This window comes from Dendropsophus ebraccatus, chromosome 5, assembly GCF_027789765.1.
Source record: "Dendropsophus ebraccatus isolate aDenEbr1 chromosome 5, aDenEbr1.pat, whole genome shotgun sequence".
NCBI classification, from domain to species: Eukaryota; Metazoa; Chordata; class Amphibia; order Anura; family Hylidae; genus Dendropsophus; species Dendropsophus ebraccatus.
In genome coordinates this window covers 25,905,131-25,918,916 of record NC_091458.1, presented here as the reverse complement: position 1 = coordinate 25,918,916, position 13,786 = coordinate 25,905,131, and the positions used below count along the sequence as shown (strand labels likewise).

Genomic DNA, 13,786 nt, shown 5'->3' with positions numbered 1-13,786 from the left:
TTTCCCAATACTTTTACTTTTATTTTTTTCTCTCATTTTATTATTTTTGCCTTCACTGTTTCCTCTTAGATTCATTACTTTCTTTACCTTACAGTTGAATGTTAATGCGAATCCTCTAAGACCCTGGAAGGTCAGGCTGTGATCCGACCATTCATTATTTACTGCAGCAGTAAGCCTATGAGAGTCCTGGGATTGATTTCTCTCTCTTCCCGCAGTTACCGCTCTAGCCATTAATCCTGGCCAATTAGGAATACTACATGGACAATGTAAGGAGAAGTGGGAGCCCTGCAGGCAGGAGATGAATCGCATCAGCTGCCTCTGTACCTATCCAAGCCCCGACCTGCAATAAATCTCCAGACACAGTAAACATTACAGCGGTCACTCCTGTGGGTTTATGGAGAATGCATGGTTTATATAAAGGGAAATTCTGTATACAGCTAAAAGTAAGACGACATGCAAAACAACCTGATGCAAAGTTCACTTGGATGCAGTAAGGGTGTACATGCATTGTGTAAATCTATTTCAGGTCGCTGCTCTCCACTATCCATACTAGCCATACTTAGGGTGTTATTACACGGGCCGATGGGGGCCCGATAACTGTAAATGAGTGTTTACTGGGCCTAATACACGGCCCGATTATCGTTTAACAAGGGCTGCATGGACATTGTTACCGATGTCCTTGCAGCCCTTGCTTAAACTTTATACAATTCCCATCCAGGCTTCAGGGCTTCTCTTGCAGTCTTCTTCTACCCAGGTCCCGCGCGCTCCAGCTTCAGAGCGGTCTGTCTCAGCTGACAGGCCGCTCAGGTAATCACTGGCCGCGGCGGTCCCGGCCAGTGATTGGCTGAGCAGCCTGTTGGCTCAGACAGGCCGTAGTGAAGCTGGAGCGCGCGGGACCCGGGGAGAAGAATACCGCAAGAGAAGCCCTGCAGCCTGGAAAGGTAATGTAAATCGTCAGTCGACGGCCGCGCACCTCTATCACACATAGCGATGCGCGGTTGGCGCCCGACAATTATAGGTTCAAACCTATATCAACGATCAGCTGATGATCGTTGTCATCGGCTGATCGTTGTATTTATTCCACGGATCGATCATCCGATTCGGCCGATTATCGCTCTGTGGAATTATCACTCTGTGGAACTATAAGAATATACACTGAATGGCCCCCTTAAACTGATCCCAAGTTACATCCTGTATTATACTCCAGAGCTGCACTCACTATTCTGCTGGTGGGGTAACTGTGTACATACATTACATTACTTATCCTGTACGGATCCTGAGTTACATCCTGTATTATACCCCAGAGCTGCACTCACTATTTTGCAGGCGGGGTCACTGTGTACATACATTATATTACTGATCCTGTACTGATCCTGAGTTACATCCTGTATTATACTCCAGAGCTGCATGTTCACACTACGTAAAAGTACGGCCGTTGTTGCCGACCCGTACTTTTTGCGGGGTGGAACAATGCCTTATTTTCAATGGGGTCCCAGCCAGTGAGTACACACATCATATACGCTCCAGCTGGGATCCGTGGGAAACCCTGTCAGTTCACACAGTGAAGCGAGCGGCCGGAAAGATCATCCGGCCGGTACAATGATCCGGGCAGAGTCCGGCCGTTCCGTGACCCGGCCGGTCTCTTACATAGTGTGAACATAGCCTCACTGTGTAAGAAGAGTTACAAGCAGTAGCCCTTGTGTGTAGCCACTATAGGCAATTCTATGAAATCTATACAAATACTGGGTCTGGGGGTCCACAATGAGAACTACAACCATCACCATGGTCCTTATACTGCCGATTGGTGAATGTTAACCCCTGAAGTTCTGGAGCATCTTTATAATTCATCTCAAGGCCTGAAAGTGTCTCTGCTGGGAAGGGATTCTATTAAAAAACAATTAAATCAACAACATATGTCAAAAAGGGAACCGGATCCGGGCCTGGGAAATAACAGTGGTTGCTATGACAACGCTCGTGTTAATTCTAATCCTATGTTGAAATAAAGAACATGCCGGAGTTAATGAGAGTCTTTCTATACACCTGTTGGTAACATATTATAATGACTGTGTGGGGGAGGGGAAGGGGATAACTTCAGTATATAACACAATATCCATCGACTCACTTTACGTTAATTTGATTGTAATAAATGACAAGAGAAATCTTTTTAGAGAGTATTGAGATGTGTTCAATACAAACATGGAGGGCTCTATAATACATACATCCTTAATAAGGATATAGGAGGCAACATGGCACTGGTGGTGAGGTATATGTGAGGTGGTGGTGAGGTGTATGTAAGGTAGTGGCGTATATGTGAGCTGGTGCCGTATATGTGTGATGGTGCCGTATATGTAAGGTGGTGCCGTATACGTGTGATGGTGCCGTATACGTGTGCTGGTGCCGTATACGTGAGGTGGTGCCGTATACGTGTGGTGGTGCCATATACGTGTAATGGTGCCGTATATGTGAGTTGGTGCCCTATATGTGTGCTGGTGCCATATATGTAAGGTGGTGCCGTATATGTATGGTGGTGATGTATATGTGAGGGGGTGCTGCATTTGTGTGATGGTGCCATATATGTGAGGTGGTGCCGTATACGTGTGATGGTGCCGTATACGTGTGCTGGTGCCGTATATGTGTGCTAGTGCCGTATATGTAAGGTGGTGCCGTATATGTATAGTGGTGATGTATATGTGAGGGGGTGCTGCATTTGTTTGATAGTGCCATATATGTGAGGTGGTGCCATATATGTGAGGGGGTGCCTTATATGTGTGATGATGCTGTATATATGAGGGGATGCTGTATATGTGAGGGGGTGCTGCTTCTGCTCCATATTTTAGTGTCCTTCATTTCGGCCTTCGAGGTACAGGGGAGGGGGTATAATATATGAGCCTGATTCCCATAGTGACTCTCTTAGTTACTCTCAATGGAGTGATCGCCAACCTATGACTCCACAACTATAAACCTATGCCTCATATCATCTATGTCATTCTTGGTGGAAGTTGTAGTTTTGCTTCAGTCATAGAGCCACATGCCAGAGCGGTGGCATTACCCCACACCATCCTGAGGGGGTGATATTGGCGTATATAAGGCAAACGGTACAGCTGTCCCAACCACTGGAAGGAAGGAGGGACAGCTTCAGATCAGTGTTGGCTGTGGAATAAAACTATGGGAAAATTGACCAACTTCTAGGATCTAAAGGGGGTGGAGCATGACAAAGTGATTGAAATATCAGTCTGTACCCCCGTACATTAAAGTTTTTTTTTTTTTTTTACAATAAAACTCTTTTTTAAAATAAATAATGTTGTTTTAATTAGCCCGACTTCCATCCTGTCCCAGACTTCCTGTTCCTTTGTACATTATAGCCAGGACTTCAGCCAACGCTATCTCCCTCCCACTATGCATTCTCTACTATAACCTGCTACGCCCACTTGAACCTCCCAAATGGGAGAGTGTTGACTAAATTCCTGGCTAGAGTGTACATCATTTGATACAGGATGTACACTAGACAGGAAGTTGGGCAATGAAGACAGAAGAGAAAGCAAGGAAAGAATAAAAGAGCACAAAAAAGTTTTTTGTTTTTTTTACAAATATATATTAATTTAGACTTCAAAATTTTGGCCCGTTCCATAGACTCAATGATATTTGCCGGCAAAATCTGCCCAAAGAATTGACCTGTAAATTCTTTGAGCGAAATCTGCCGGCATGTATTAAGTCTATGAATGGGCCGAACTTCGAGTGGAGGCCTCATGGCGGAATCCGCTTGAAGTCTCTGTGGAAATTCCATAGTGTGCCTTAAGGCTATGTGCACACTGCGTATATGAACGGCCGTTCCCTGACCCGGCCGGGTCACGGAACAGACGGTCTCTGAAAAGATCCGGCAGTACCGGCCGGATGATCTTTCCAGCCACAGTGTTCTGATGTGGGCGCATCAGCGCGCGCCCACATCAGAACTCTCATAGCACACAATGCAGCAAGGGGCCGGAGCCACTCGCTTCATTGTGTGAATTGACAGGTCTTTCTACGGCCGCAATGTCAGTTTTTTGCGGCGCCACATAGGATCCCAGCCAGAGTGTATACGATGTGTATACGCTCCGGCAGGGATCCCATAGAAGAATAGGCAGTGTTCCACACTGCACAAAGTACGTACTTTTACGTAGTGTGAACATAGCCTAACTGAGATTACAAGGCTCCAGAGATGATGACATATGAAGACAAATGAAGCCTTTGAGGGTATCTCAACCATGTTGGAATGACTGCTAAAGTAGTCAGCAGTGTCTAATGACTACAACTCCTAATATCCAGCATAGATAATACCTATATAATGGAGATCACCGGCACATGTATCCTTGAGACTCTGCAGAGACTATTACTGTAATATACGAGGCGCTGTCCTTAGTGCTGAAACCAAGGTGTCCACTCCTAGCAGCATGCCGCCATGATTGTAAGGCTCAGTGCCCATATACTTTACCCATAGCAGCTGTACATGGGTCTACATCTTGAAATCCTCCCCCGAGAGGCAGTATAGCCCCGGAATGGACCACCCGTGTTTATTCCATCACTGTAAAGTAATAACGACGCACATTTCCCGCTACCAAGTTCACTGCTGCAATTTGCTCTCGGAGGTCTGAGAGCGGCAATAATGTGTGATGGGAGTAATTTGCAGAATGGCAGCCGGTGACTAGAAAATTGCCGCTTTTTGCAAAAGTGAACCGGCTCCGATTTTAGGAGCGTCCTAATTATTTTCTGCCAGTAATAATGTGTGACAGCATCTGCCTCTGCCCTCTATTATTCCAGATATGTTATGGCGTATAGACTGTGAGGGCTTTATACTGTGAGCTGTGCTAAAGGCATACTCTATGTACTATGTATGTACTTCTATCTCCTATCTATCTATCTATCTATCTATCGCCTATCTATCTATCTATCTATTTATCTATCTATCTATCTCCTATCAATTATCTATCTATCTCCTATCTATCTATCTATCTATCTATCTATCTATCTATCTCCTATCGATTATCTATCTATCTATCTACAGTATCTATCTCCTATCTATCTAACTCCTATCTATCTATCTCCTATCTATCTATCTCCTATCTATCTATCTATCTATCTATCTCCTATCTATCTATCTATCTATCTATCTATCTATCTATCTATCTATCTATCTACAGTATCTATCTCCTATCTATCTAACTCCTATCTATCTATCTCCTATCTATCTATCTCCTATCTATCTATCTATCTATCTATCTATCTATCTATCTATCTATCTATCTCCTATCTATCTATCTATCTATCTATCTATCTATCTATCTCCTATCTATCTATCTATCTATGTATCTATCTATCTCCTATCTATCTATTTATCTATCTATCTATCTATCTTCTATCTATCTATCATATCTTCTATCTATCTATCTATCTATCTATCTATCTATCTATCTATCTGTCTATCAATCTATCATCTATCACATATCTATCTATTTATCTATCTATCTAATGTTTATTTATTGATTGATTGATTTATCTCTGTATTTTTCTATTGTCATGTCTCTGTCTGATCTGTCTATTATTATGAGCATCTGCATTGCTATCTTCTATCTATCTCCTATCTATCTATCTATCTCCTATCTATCTATCTCCTATCTATCTATTTATCTATCTATCTTCTATCTATCTATCTATCTATCTCCTATCTATCTATCTATCTATCTATCTATCTATCTATCTATCTATGTATCTATCTATCTCCTATCTATCTATCTATCTATCAATCTATCACATATCTATCTAATCTATCTATCTAATGTTTATTTATTTATTGATTTATCTCTGTATTTTTCTATTGTCATGTCTCTGTCTGATCTGTCTATTATTATGAGCATCTGCATTGCTATCTTCTATCTATCTATCTATCTATCTATCTATCTATCTCCTATCTATCTATCTATCTATCTATCTATCTCCTATCTATCTATCTATCTATCTATCTATCTATCTATCTGTCCATCTATGTCCTATCTATCTATCTATCTATCTATCTCTCTATCTATCTCATATCTATTTATCTATCATCACAATGTATCTATTTTTTTTTATCTATTTTCTCTCTCTCCCACTATTCTATTCCATGTCTATAGATCTATTTAGCATCTGCGCCTATAGGAGTAGTAAGCATCCTTGCAGTCAGGGGCTTTTGCAGCTAAGGGTATAAAGGCCCTATTCCACGGGCCGACTGTGCTCCATGTTCCCCGCTCACCGCCGCCGCAGCGGCAGCAAGCGGGTAAGTGCGGGAGGGGCCGCGGGGAGCTGCGGAGGGGCTGCCCAGGTGATCGCTAGATCACCCAGGCAGCTCATAGAGGATAGTGGCGGTCTGCTGCCGTCGCCAAATACGGCTGATAATCGTTCCGTGGAATAGCGCCTTAAGTATTATGTCCTGATCTGAATTAAGTGATATAACTTGAAAATTGTGCGCAAAACCTTGGTTTGGATGTTGTTTAAGTGGTACTTATGCAGTATACTACAATCTAAAACACAAATAGCATAACTTTATATAAGTTTATATAAGTTTATAACAAAGGCTATGTCCACACAACGTCTTTTGAGGTCCGTTTTAAAATGGCGTCCATTATTTTGAGGCTAAACTAACTGACGTTATTATTAACATAGCCATAAAATGTGCTCTAGTATAAAAAGAAATATAGTATAGAATGTAGACCAGTGTAACATAAAATGCAGCATAGCACGATATAAAATATAAATATAATATAAAGTATGGTATGCTAGAATACAGTATAAAAATATAGTATAACATAAAATATAGTATAGCATAGTAAAATCACAGTATAATCTGAAATAAAATATAGTATAAAATAAATATACTATCGTATAATATAACAGATATAGCGTAGAATAATATAAAATGAATATACTATGGTATAATATAACAGATATAACATAGAATAATATAAAATGAATATACTATGGTATAATATAACAGATATAGCCTAGAATAATATGAGATAAATATAGTGTAATTTATTTTATATACCATATAGCTAAAATGGAAAAAGGCGAAAAGGCAAAAGTTTACGGTTGAACTATACAGTTTTCCGCCTGTTTAATGAAATGTTGCAGATGCGATCACCCGCCTCAGTGAGTGCGGAGACACTGGGTGATGGTGCTTTTACAGTCAGGAGGCCACTCAGTACAGATCCGTAATAACCCTATGTATTCTGTAAGTGACCATGGATATTACTATTACGTGTTGACAGCTGATTACGGAGACGATGATTACGCCACTTGTTTCTGCCCATTAATAGCATGACGCGGATGAGACAGAAGCCTCTGCCATGTGTTGGCATTTCGGAAATAACTCTCCATGAAAATTAGGTTATTCATTTTTTCGATTCAGGTTTCTACTTGAATTCTGTCCGGGGGAATTATTTTCATCACGTCTCATCTGAGAGTTTGGAATATGGGCTTCACGTCACGCATGTTTCCTTTTACACACACACTCTATGGTTGGCGCCTTACAGGAACATATGGACGGGGGTGTAAGTCAGCTCCTTAGGTGCGTGCACACATGTGCTTGGCTTGTTACATCTGCTCATGTCATTCACCACCTCTGTCACAGGGTTTATAAGACAATAGACCACTTCTGCACATAGTCTACAGGTCTACTCTAATCCCCTTACTGCTCTAGACCACCAGGTATACTGATAGCTGCTCCTTTACAACCCTAAAACACCAGGGATGTAGGCATGAGTCCCTTCACTAACCTAGACCACCACGGATGTAGACATTAGTCCCTTCACTAACCTAGACCACCAGGGATATAGGCATTAGTCCCTTTACTTTTTTAGACCATCAGGGATGTAGGCATTAGTCTATTCACTGACATATTATTCACTGACATATATATATATATATATATATATATATATATATACACACACACACACACACACACACACACACACACACACACACACACACATATATATATATATATATATATATATACACACACACACACACACACAGTAGTCCCCTTCACAAGGGATGTAGGTATTAGTCCCTTTATTTTTCTAGACATTAGTCCTTTCACTGCCATAGAACACCAGAGATGTAGAAATTAGTCCCCTGACCGCTCTAGACAGGGATGTAGACATTAGTTACTTCCTTCCGTAGACCATCACAGATGTAGGTATTAGTCCCTTTACTGCCCTAGACCACCAGGGTTGTAGACATTAGTCCCTTTACTGCCCTAGACCACCAGGGTTGTAGACATTAGTCCCTTTCCTGCCCTAGACCACCAGGGTTGTAGACATTAGTCCCTTTACTGCCCTAGACCACCAGGGTTGTAGACATTAGTCCCTTTCCTGCCCTAGACCACCAGGGTTGTAGACATTAGTCCCTTTCCTGCCCTAGACCACCAGGGCTGTAGACATAGCATTTCCCTAGACCAAGGATTTAGACATTAGCTCCTTTACTACACCAAATCAACAGGTATGTACAAACTAGCCCTTTAGGGTGCGTTCACACCTACAGGATCCGCAGCAGATCCGCAGCAGATTTGATGGTGCAGATTTGATGCTGTGTTCAGTTATTTAAATGAAATCTGCTGCGGATCCGCAGCAGAAAATACGCTGCGGATCCGGTAAGTGTGAACACACCTTCAATAGCCCTAGACCACCAGATATGTACAAACTAGCTCTTTAATAGCCCTAGACCACCAAGGATGTAGACATTAGTCCTCTCACTGCCCTGGACCACTACTGATATAGACATTAGCCCCCCTCACTGCCCTAGACCACCAGGGATGGATACAAACATTTGGCTGCCCTATAGATAACTATAAGGGCACTGTGTACGTGATGCGGTTCTGTATCACTTACAGGGTACATTGCTAGTGACGCAGCTGAGTTATGGCTGGTGGGTTGGAGTTCCCCTTTAATACCTCCCCACAGCTGATAATAAGCCTTGTGTAATAATATTACTGCAGGTAGCCTTCTCATGCAGCCACTCCATCACAGTCAGGAGATGAGATTGCTGCATTGTACGGCTCGGATTTGGTTCACAAACCTTTCGTCAATAATTTAACAAGTTGTTGAAGATTCCAGAACATCCCACGTTCATTGCGCCCTGCGGACACGGCGAGCCGGAGACTAAACTTCTATAATTTAATAGGCGCTTCCTGTCTCCTACTGGATGTCGCTCCCTCATCCGCTATCTCGTGGCAATTCATGCAATACACAGAATATTCACACTAAATGAGAAATAGATTGACAGATGCGAAGGTCTGTCATATAGGCTATAGGAAATGTTATACCGCTATACAGACATCGGTAAATCCGGCATCTATAGAGACTGACACATTGTAACAAACCAAACCTATAAAACCAGGATTTAGATCAGAGCATACTGGGAGTTGTAGTTTTGGTATAAGGATAGAGCCAACAATGTGATAGTGATGACATTGTCCGAAGTATATCCCTTCACTTTGTATGGAGGGACCCTCATAGGGACTGTTTATCATCCAATCTGTGACTTTATCCACAGACTCTAGAACACTGCAATACCAGATGCAGCCTGTGGACAAGAGTGGTGCTGTTTCTGCATTTTTTTTCTAATCAGATAATCTTATTAAATCCCAAACTACAAAGGTGATGTAATTACTAATGCCATGGTGATCATCAGCTGTGTACTCCCCCTATTCTTTATAATACAAAGCCTATTGCTGTAAGCTTTTAATCTGGCATTTAAAGGGGGATTTCACACATTTTTTTTTCTTTCAAATAAACTGGTGCCAAAGATTTGTAATTCACTTCTATTAAAAAAATCTCATTTTACAGTACTTTTCAGCTGCTGTATATCCTGCAGGAAGTGGTATATTCTTTCCAGTCTGACACAGTGCTCTGTGCTGCCACCTCTGTCCATATCAGGAACTGTCCAGAGCAGCAGCAAATCCCCATAGAAAACCTCTCCTGCTCTCCAGACTGGAAAGACTACACCACTTCCTGTAGGATATACAGCAGCTGATAAGTAATGGAAGTTTGAGATTTTTTAACAGAAGTAAATTACACTTTCTGGCATCAGTTGATTTGAAAGAAAAAGATTTTTGGTCAACTCACCCTTTAGTAATCCAGAAAGTCTCATCTAATCTTTAGACTTTTAAAGGGGTTAGAAAAACAGCGCCGCACCTGTCCTAGGGTTGTTTATGGTATTACAACTTAGATCTATTCACTTGAACCGAACCTTGCTGCAATACCACACACAAACTGAAGACAAGAGTGGTGCTGTTTCTGGAAGAAAATAGCTATGCTTTTTTTAAGCCTGGATAACCACTTTAAACCACACACAGGCTATGTTCACACAACGTTTAAGTCTAAAATAACGGACTTCATTTAGCTGTCTGGCCTCCCCCTTAGTGCAATGACTGGTATTTGCACATTACTCTAGTTTGGGATTACTAATTGCCCTTTGGATGCGGCTTAATTGAAAAGTCCATTGAATTTAATAGTAAAAACGGAGAAAGAACTGTGTGTGAACAACTAATAAAAAACGTCCGCCGTTTGCAAAAGACGTCCAAAAATAATGATCATGTTTATTGTTTTGACGTCTGCGGTAAAAACGTCCGTTATTTAATACATTGTGTGCATTGTACATCCGTCTTCCCATTGACTTCAATGCATTGCCATTGCAGTAATATAAACCGCGGCAAAAATGGACGTTATTTTTAATATCAAAATCGGACGCCTTTTCTCTATTTTTGACGTTTTTGTGTGAACATAGCCACAGCCTAAGGACAGGGGTGGCGCTGTTTTTGCACCACCCTGGAGAACCCCTTTAAATATGGGATTGCAATATAGAAGCTGTGACATCGTGCTCCCTCAGTAAATGATGTCACTGTGGGCGGCTTCCAACTCTGGATGTCTCTAGAAGTTTCCATTGCATCAAAAAAAATCACCTGTGTAGCTAAGGACCAAAGGGTTTTATAAGGGAAGCAGCTGCTAACGGGCCGAGTAGCTCATAGGGCCCAATTGCACTATTAAACAACCTTAGAACTCCTGGAACATTATGGTAGTATCACGTTCCGGCATCCCCTCCATTCAGCATAAACACATAAATAAACCAATCTCTATATTGAAAAAAAAAAATTCTAAATTGATGACAACCAATAACGTTATTTTCCATTTTCCAGCCGCCACTCACTTACCGCACATAGAGGGAACGCTTTTGGTTTGTTTTCAGAGAGCCAGACCCAGAACTCATGCTGTGATTCATCATCTGCTCGCGTAGGTCATGGATTTTTGCTTCAAATCGAGCGTACTCTGATGAGAGAATTAAAGCAGAAACATGGTATGAAAATGTTTGCCAAGTGACCCGTCCATAACCATCAGACGACAGAGAAAATGAGCCGCGAATGCGCTGTCGGTTGAAGAGGACTGATGTTTAATTGACTGGAAAGGCTTGTCAATTAAAGATAGCGCCACCCATGGTTAATATTGGCTATACGGTCATCAAATGTTACATCCAACGTCCTTGTTACATGTTTTCACTACATGCTTTCATTCAATGACAGCAGCAAATTTTCTCCTGTTGCAGTACCTAATAGTCTCCCCTGTGGCTGTATATCCCTATAACTCCTTACTGTAAGTATAGTCATGCCTGTTATTGTACCTAATTGTCATCCCTGTCCCACTGCTGTACCTGATCTTTACCCGTTACTGTACCTGATTGTAATGCATTACTGTACTAGATGATAGCCTTAGGTACTGTACCTGATCACCACCCCTTTTAAGTATACTAGATCATCAGCTGTTTGTCTACCTGACCCTTGCCCCTTTTACTGTACCTAATCATCACTCCTGTTACTGTACCAGATTGTCGCCACTGTTAGTGTATGTGATCATCATTCCTGTTACAATATCTGATTTTCGCCACGGTTAGTTTACCTGATTGTCGCCCCTGTTAGTGTTCCTGATTGTCCCCTGTTAATGTACCTGATTGTCACCCGTTAGTGTTCCTGATCTTTGCCCGTTAGTGTTCCTGATTGTCGCCTGTTAATGACCCTGATTGTCATCCCTGTCCCACTGCTGTACCTGATCTTTACCCCTGTTACTGTACCTGATTGTCATGCATTACCGTACTAGATCATAGCCTCAGTTACTGTACCGGATCACCACTCCTTTTAAGTATACTAGATCGGCAACTGTTAGTCTACCTGACTGTTGCCCCTTTTACTGTACATAATCATCACTCCTGTTACAGTACCAGATTGTGGCCACTGTTAGTGTATGTGATCATCATTCCTGTTAGTGTATATGATTTTCGCCATGGTTAGTGTACCTGATTGTTGCTGTTAGTGTTCCTGAGTGACGCCTGTTAATCTACCTGGTCGTCACCCGTTAGTGTTCCTGATCTTTGCCCGTTAGTGTTCCTGATTGTCGCCTGTTAATGACCCTGATTGTCACCTGATAGTGTTCCTGATTGTCGCCCCTGTTAGTGCTTCTGATTGTCGCCCATGTTAATGTATGTTATTGTCACCCGTTAGTGTTCCTGATTGTTGCCCCTGTTAATGTACCTTATTATCATCCACTAGTGTACCTGATTGCCGCTCCTGTTACTGTACCTGATTGTCGTCCCTGTTAGTGTACTAGATCTAGAACTTTGAAAAAATTTGCTGCTAAACGTCTAAGCCCTTTAGCACCTTAAAAAGTAAAATGATCTTTACCAAAAAATGCTGACATAGAGGACACATATTGAAAATGCGAATTATTATCTCATCTGTGTTGCATGACTATCCATATTACAAGCAGAGAATTTCAAACCTAGACAAATGCAAATTGTTCAACTTTTTATGACATTTTAGAGTTTTTCACAAAAACAGCATTCATGTATCGTTCAAAATTTACTACTAACATGAAGTACATTTTGTCACGAGAAAACCATCTCAGAATCATTTAGACCGGTCATATGTGAACATCATGGCCCGGTCCTTGACATCTATCTATCTATCTATCTATCTATCTATCTATCTATCTATCTATCTATCTATCTATCTATCTATCTCCTATCCATCTATCTATCTCCTATCAATCTATCTATCTCCTATCAATCTATCTCCTATCTATCTATCTATCTATCTATCTATCTATCTATCTATCTATCATCTATCTATCTCCTATCTATCTATCTATCTCCTATCTATCTATCTATCTATCTATCTATCTATCTATCTATCTCATATCTATCTATCTATCTCCTATCTATCTATCTATCTATCTATCTATCTCCTATCTATCTATCTCCTATCTATCTATCTATCTATCTATCTATCTATCTATCTATCTCCTATCTATCTATCTCCTATCTATCTATCTATCTATCTATCTATCTATTATCTATCTCCTATCTATCTATCTATCTATCTATCTATCTATCTCCTATCTATCTATCTATCTATCTATCTATCTATCTATCTATCTCCTATCTATCTATCTCCTATCTATCTATCTATCTATCTATCTCCTATCTATCTATCTATCTCCTATCTATCTATCTATCTATCTATCTATCTATCTATCTATCTATCTCCTATCTATCTATCTATCTCCTATCTATCTATCTATCTCCTATCTATCTGATATCTATCCATCTATGTATCTCATCTAGCTATGCCTATAGGTGTGAGTGGTATCATCCGTTCCTCTCATATTTCTGCCGCACTATTATAAGTCGTCCTTTGCTGTCACCTCTTTAACATTCATAAATGCAT

At 41.0% G+C, this 13,786-nt stretch overlaps 1 protein-coding gene across 11 annotated transcripts in view; it reads right to left on the bottom strand.

Moving 5' to 3' along the window:
* Window positions 1–13,786, bottom strand: part of DLG2 (discs large MAGUK scaffold protein 2) — an 818,767-nt gene that overhangs the window by 60,576 nt on the left and 744,405 nt on the right. For all 11 annotated transcript variants that reach the window (XM_069969704.1, XM_069969702.1, XM_069969703.1 and 8 more), the window contains one exon: window positions 11,225–11,339. In XM_069969704.1, the coding sequence (XP_069825805.1) occupies window positions 11,225–11,339 (115 nt within the window). The remainder of the gene's footprint in view (window positions 1–11,224; window positions 11,340–13,786) is intronic.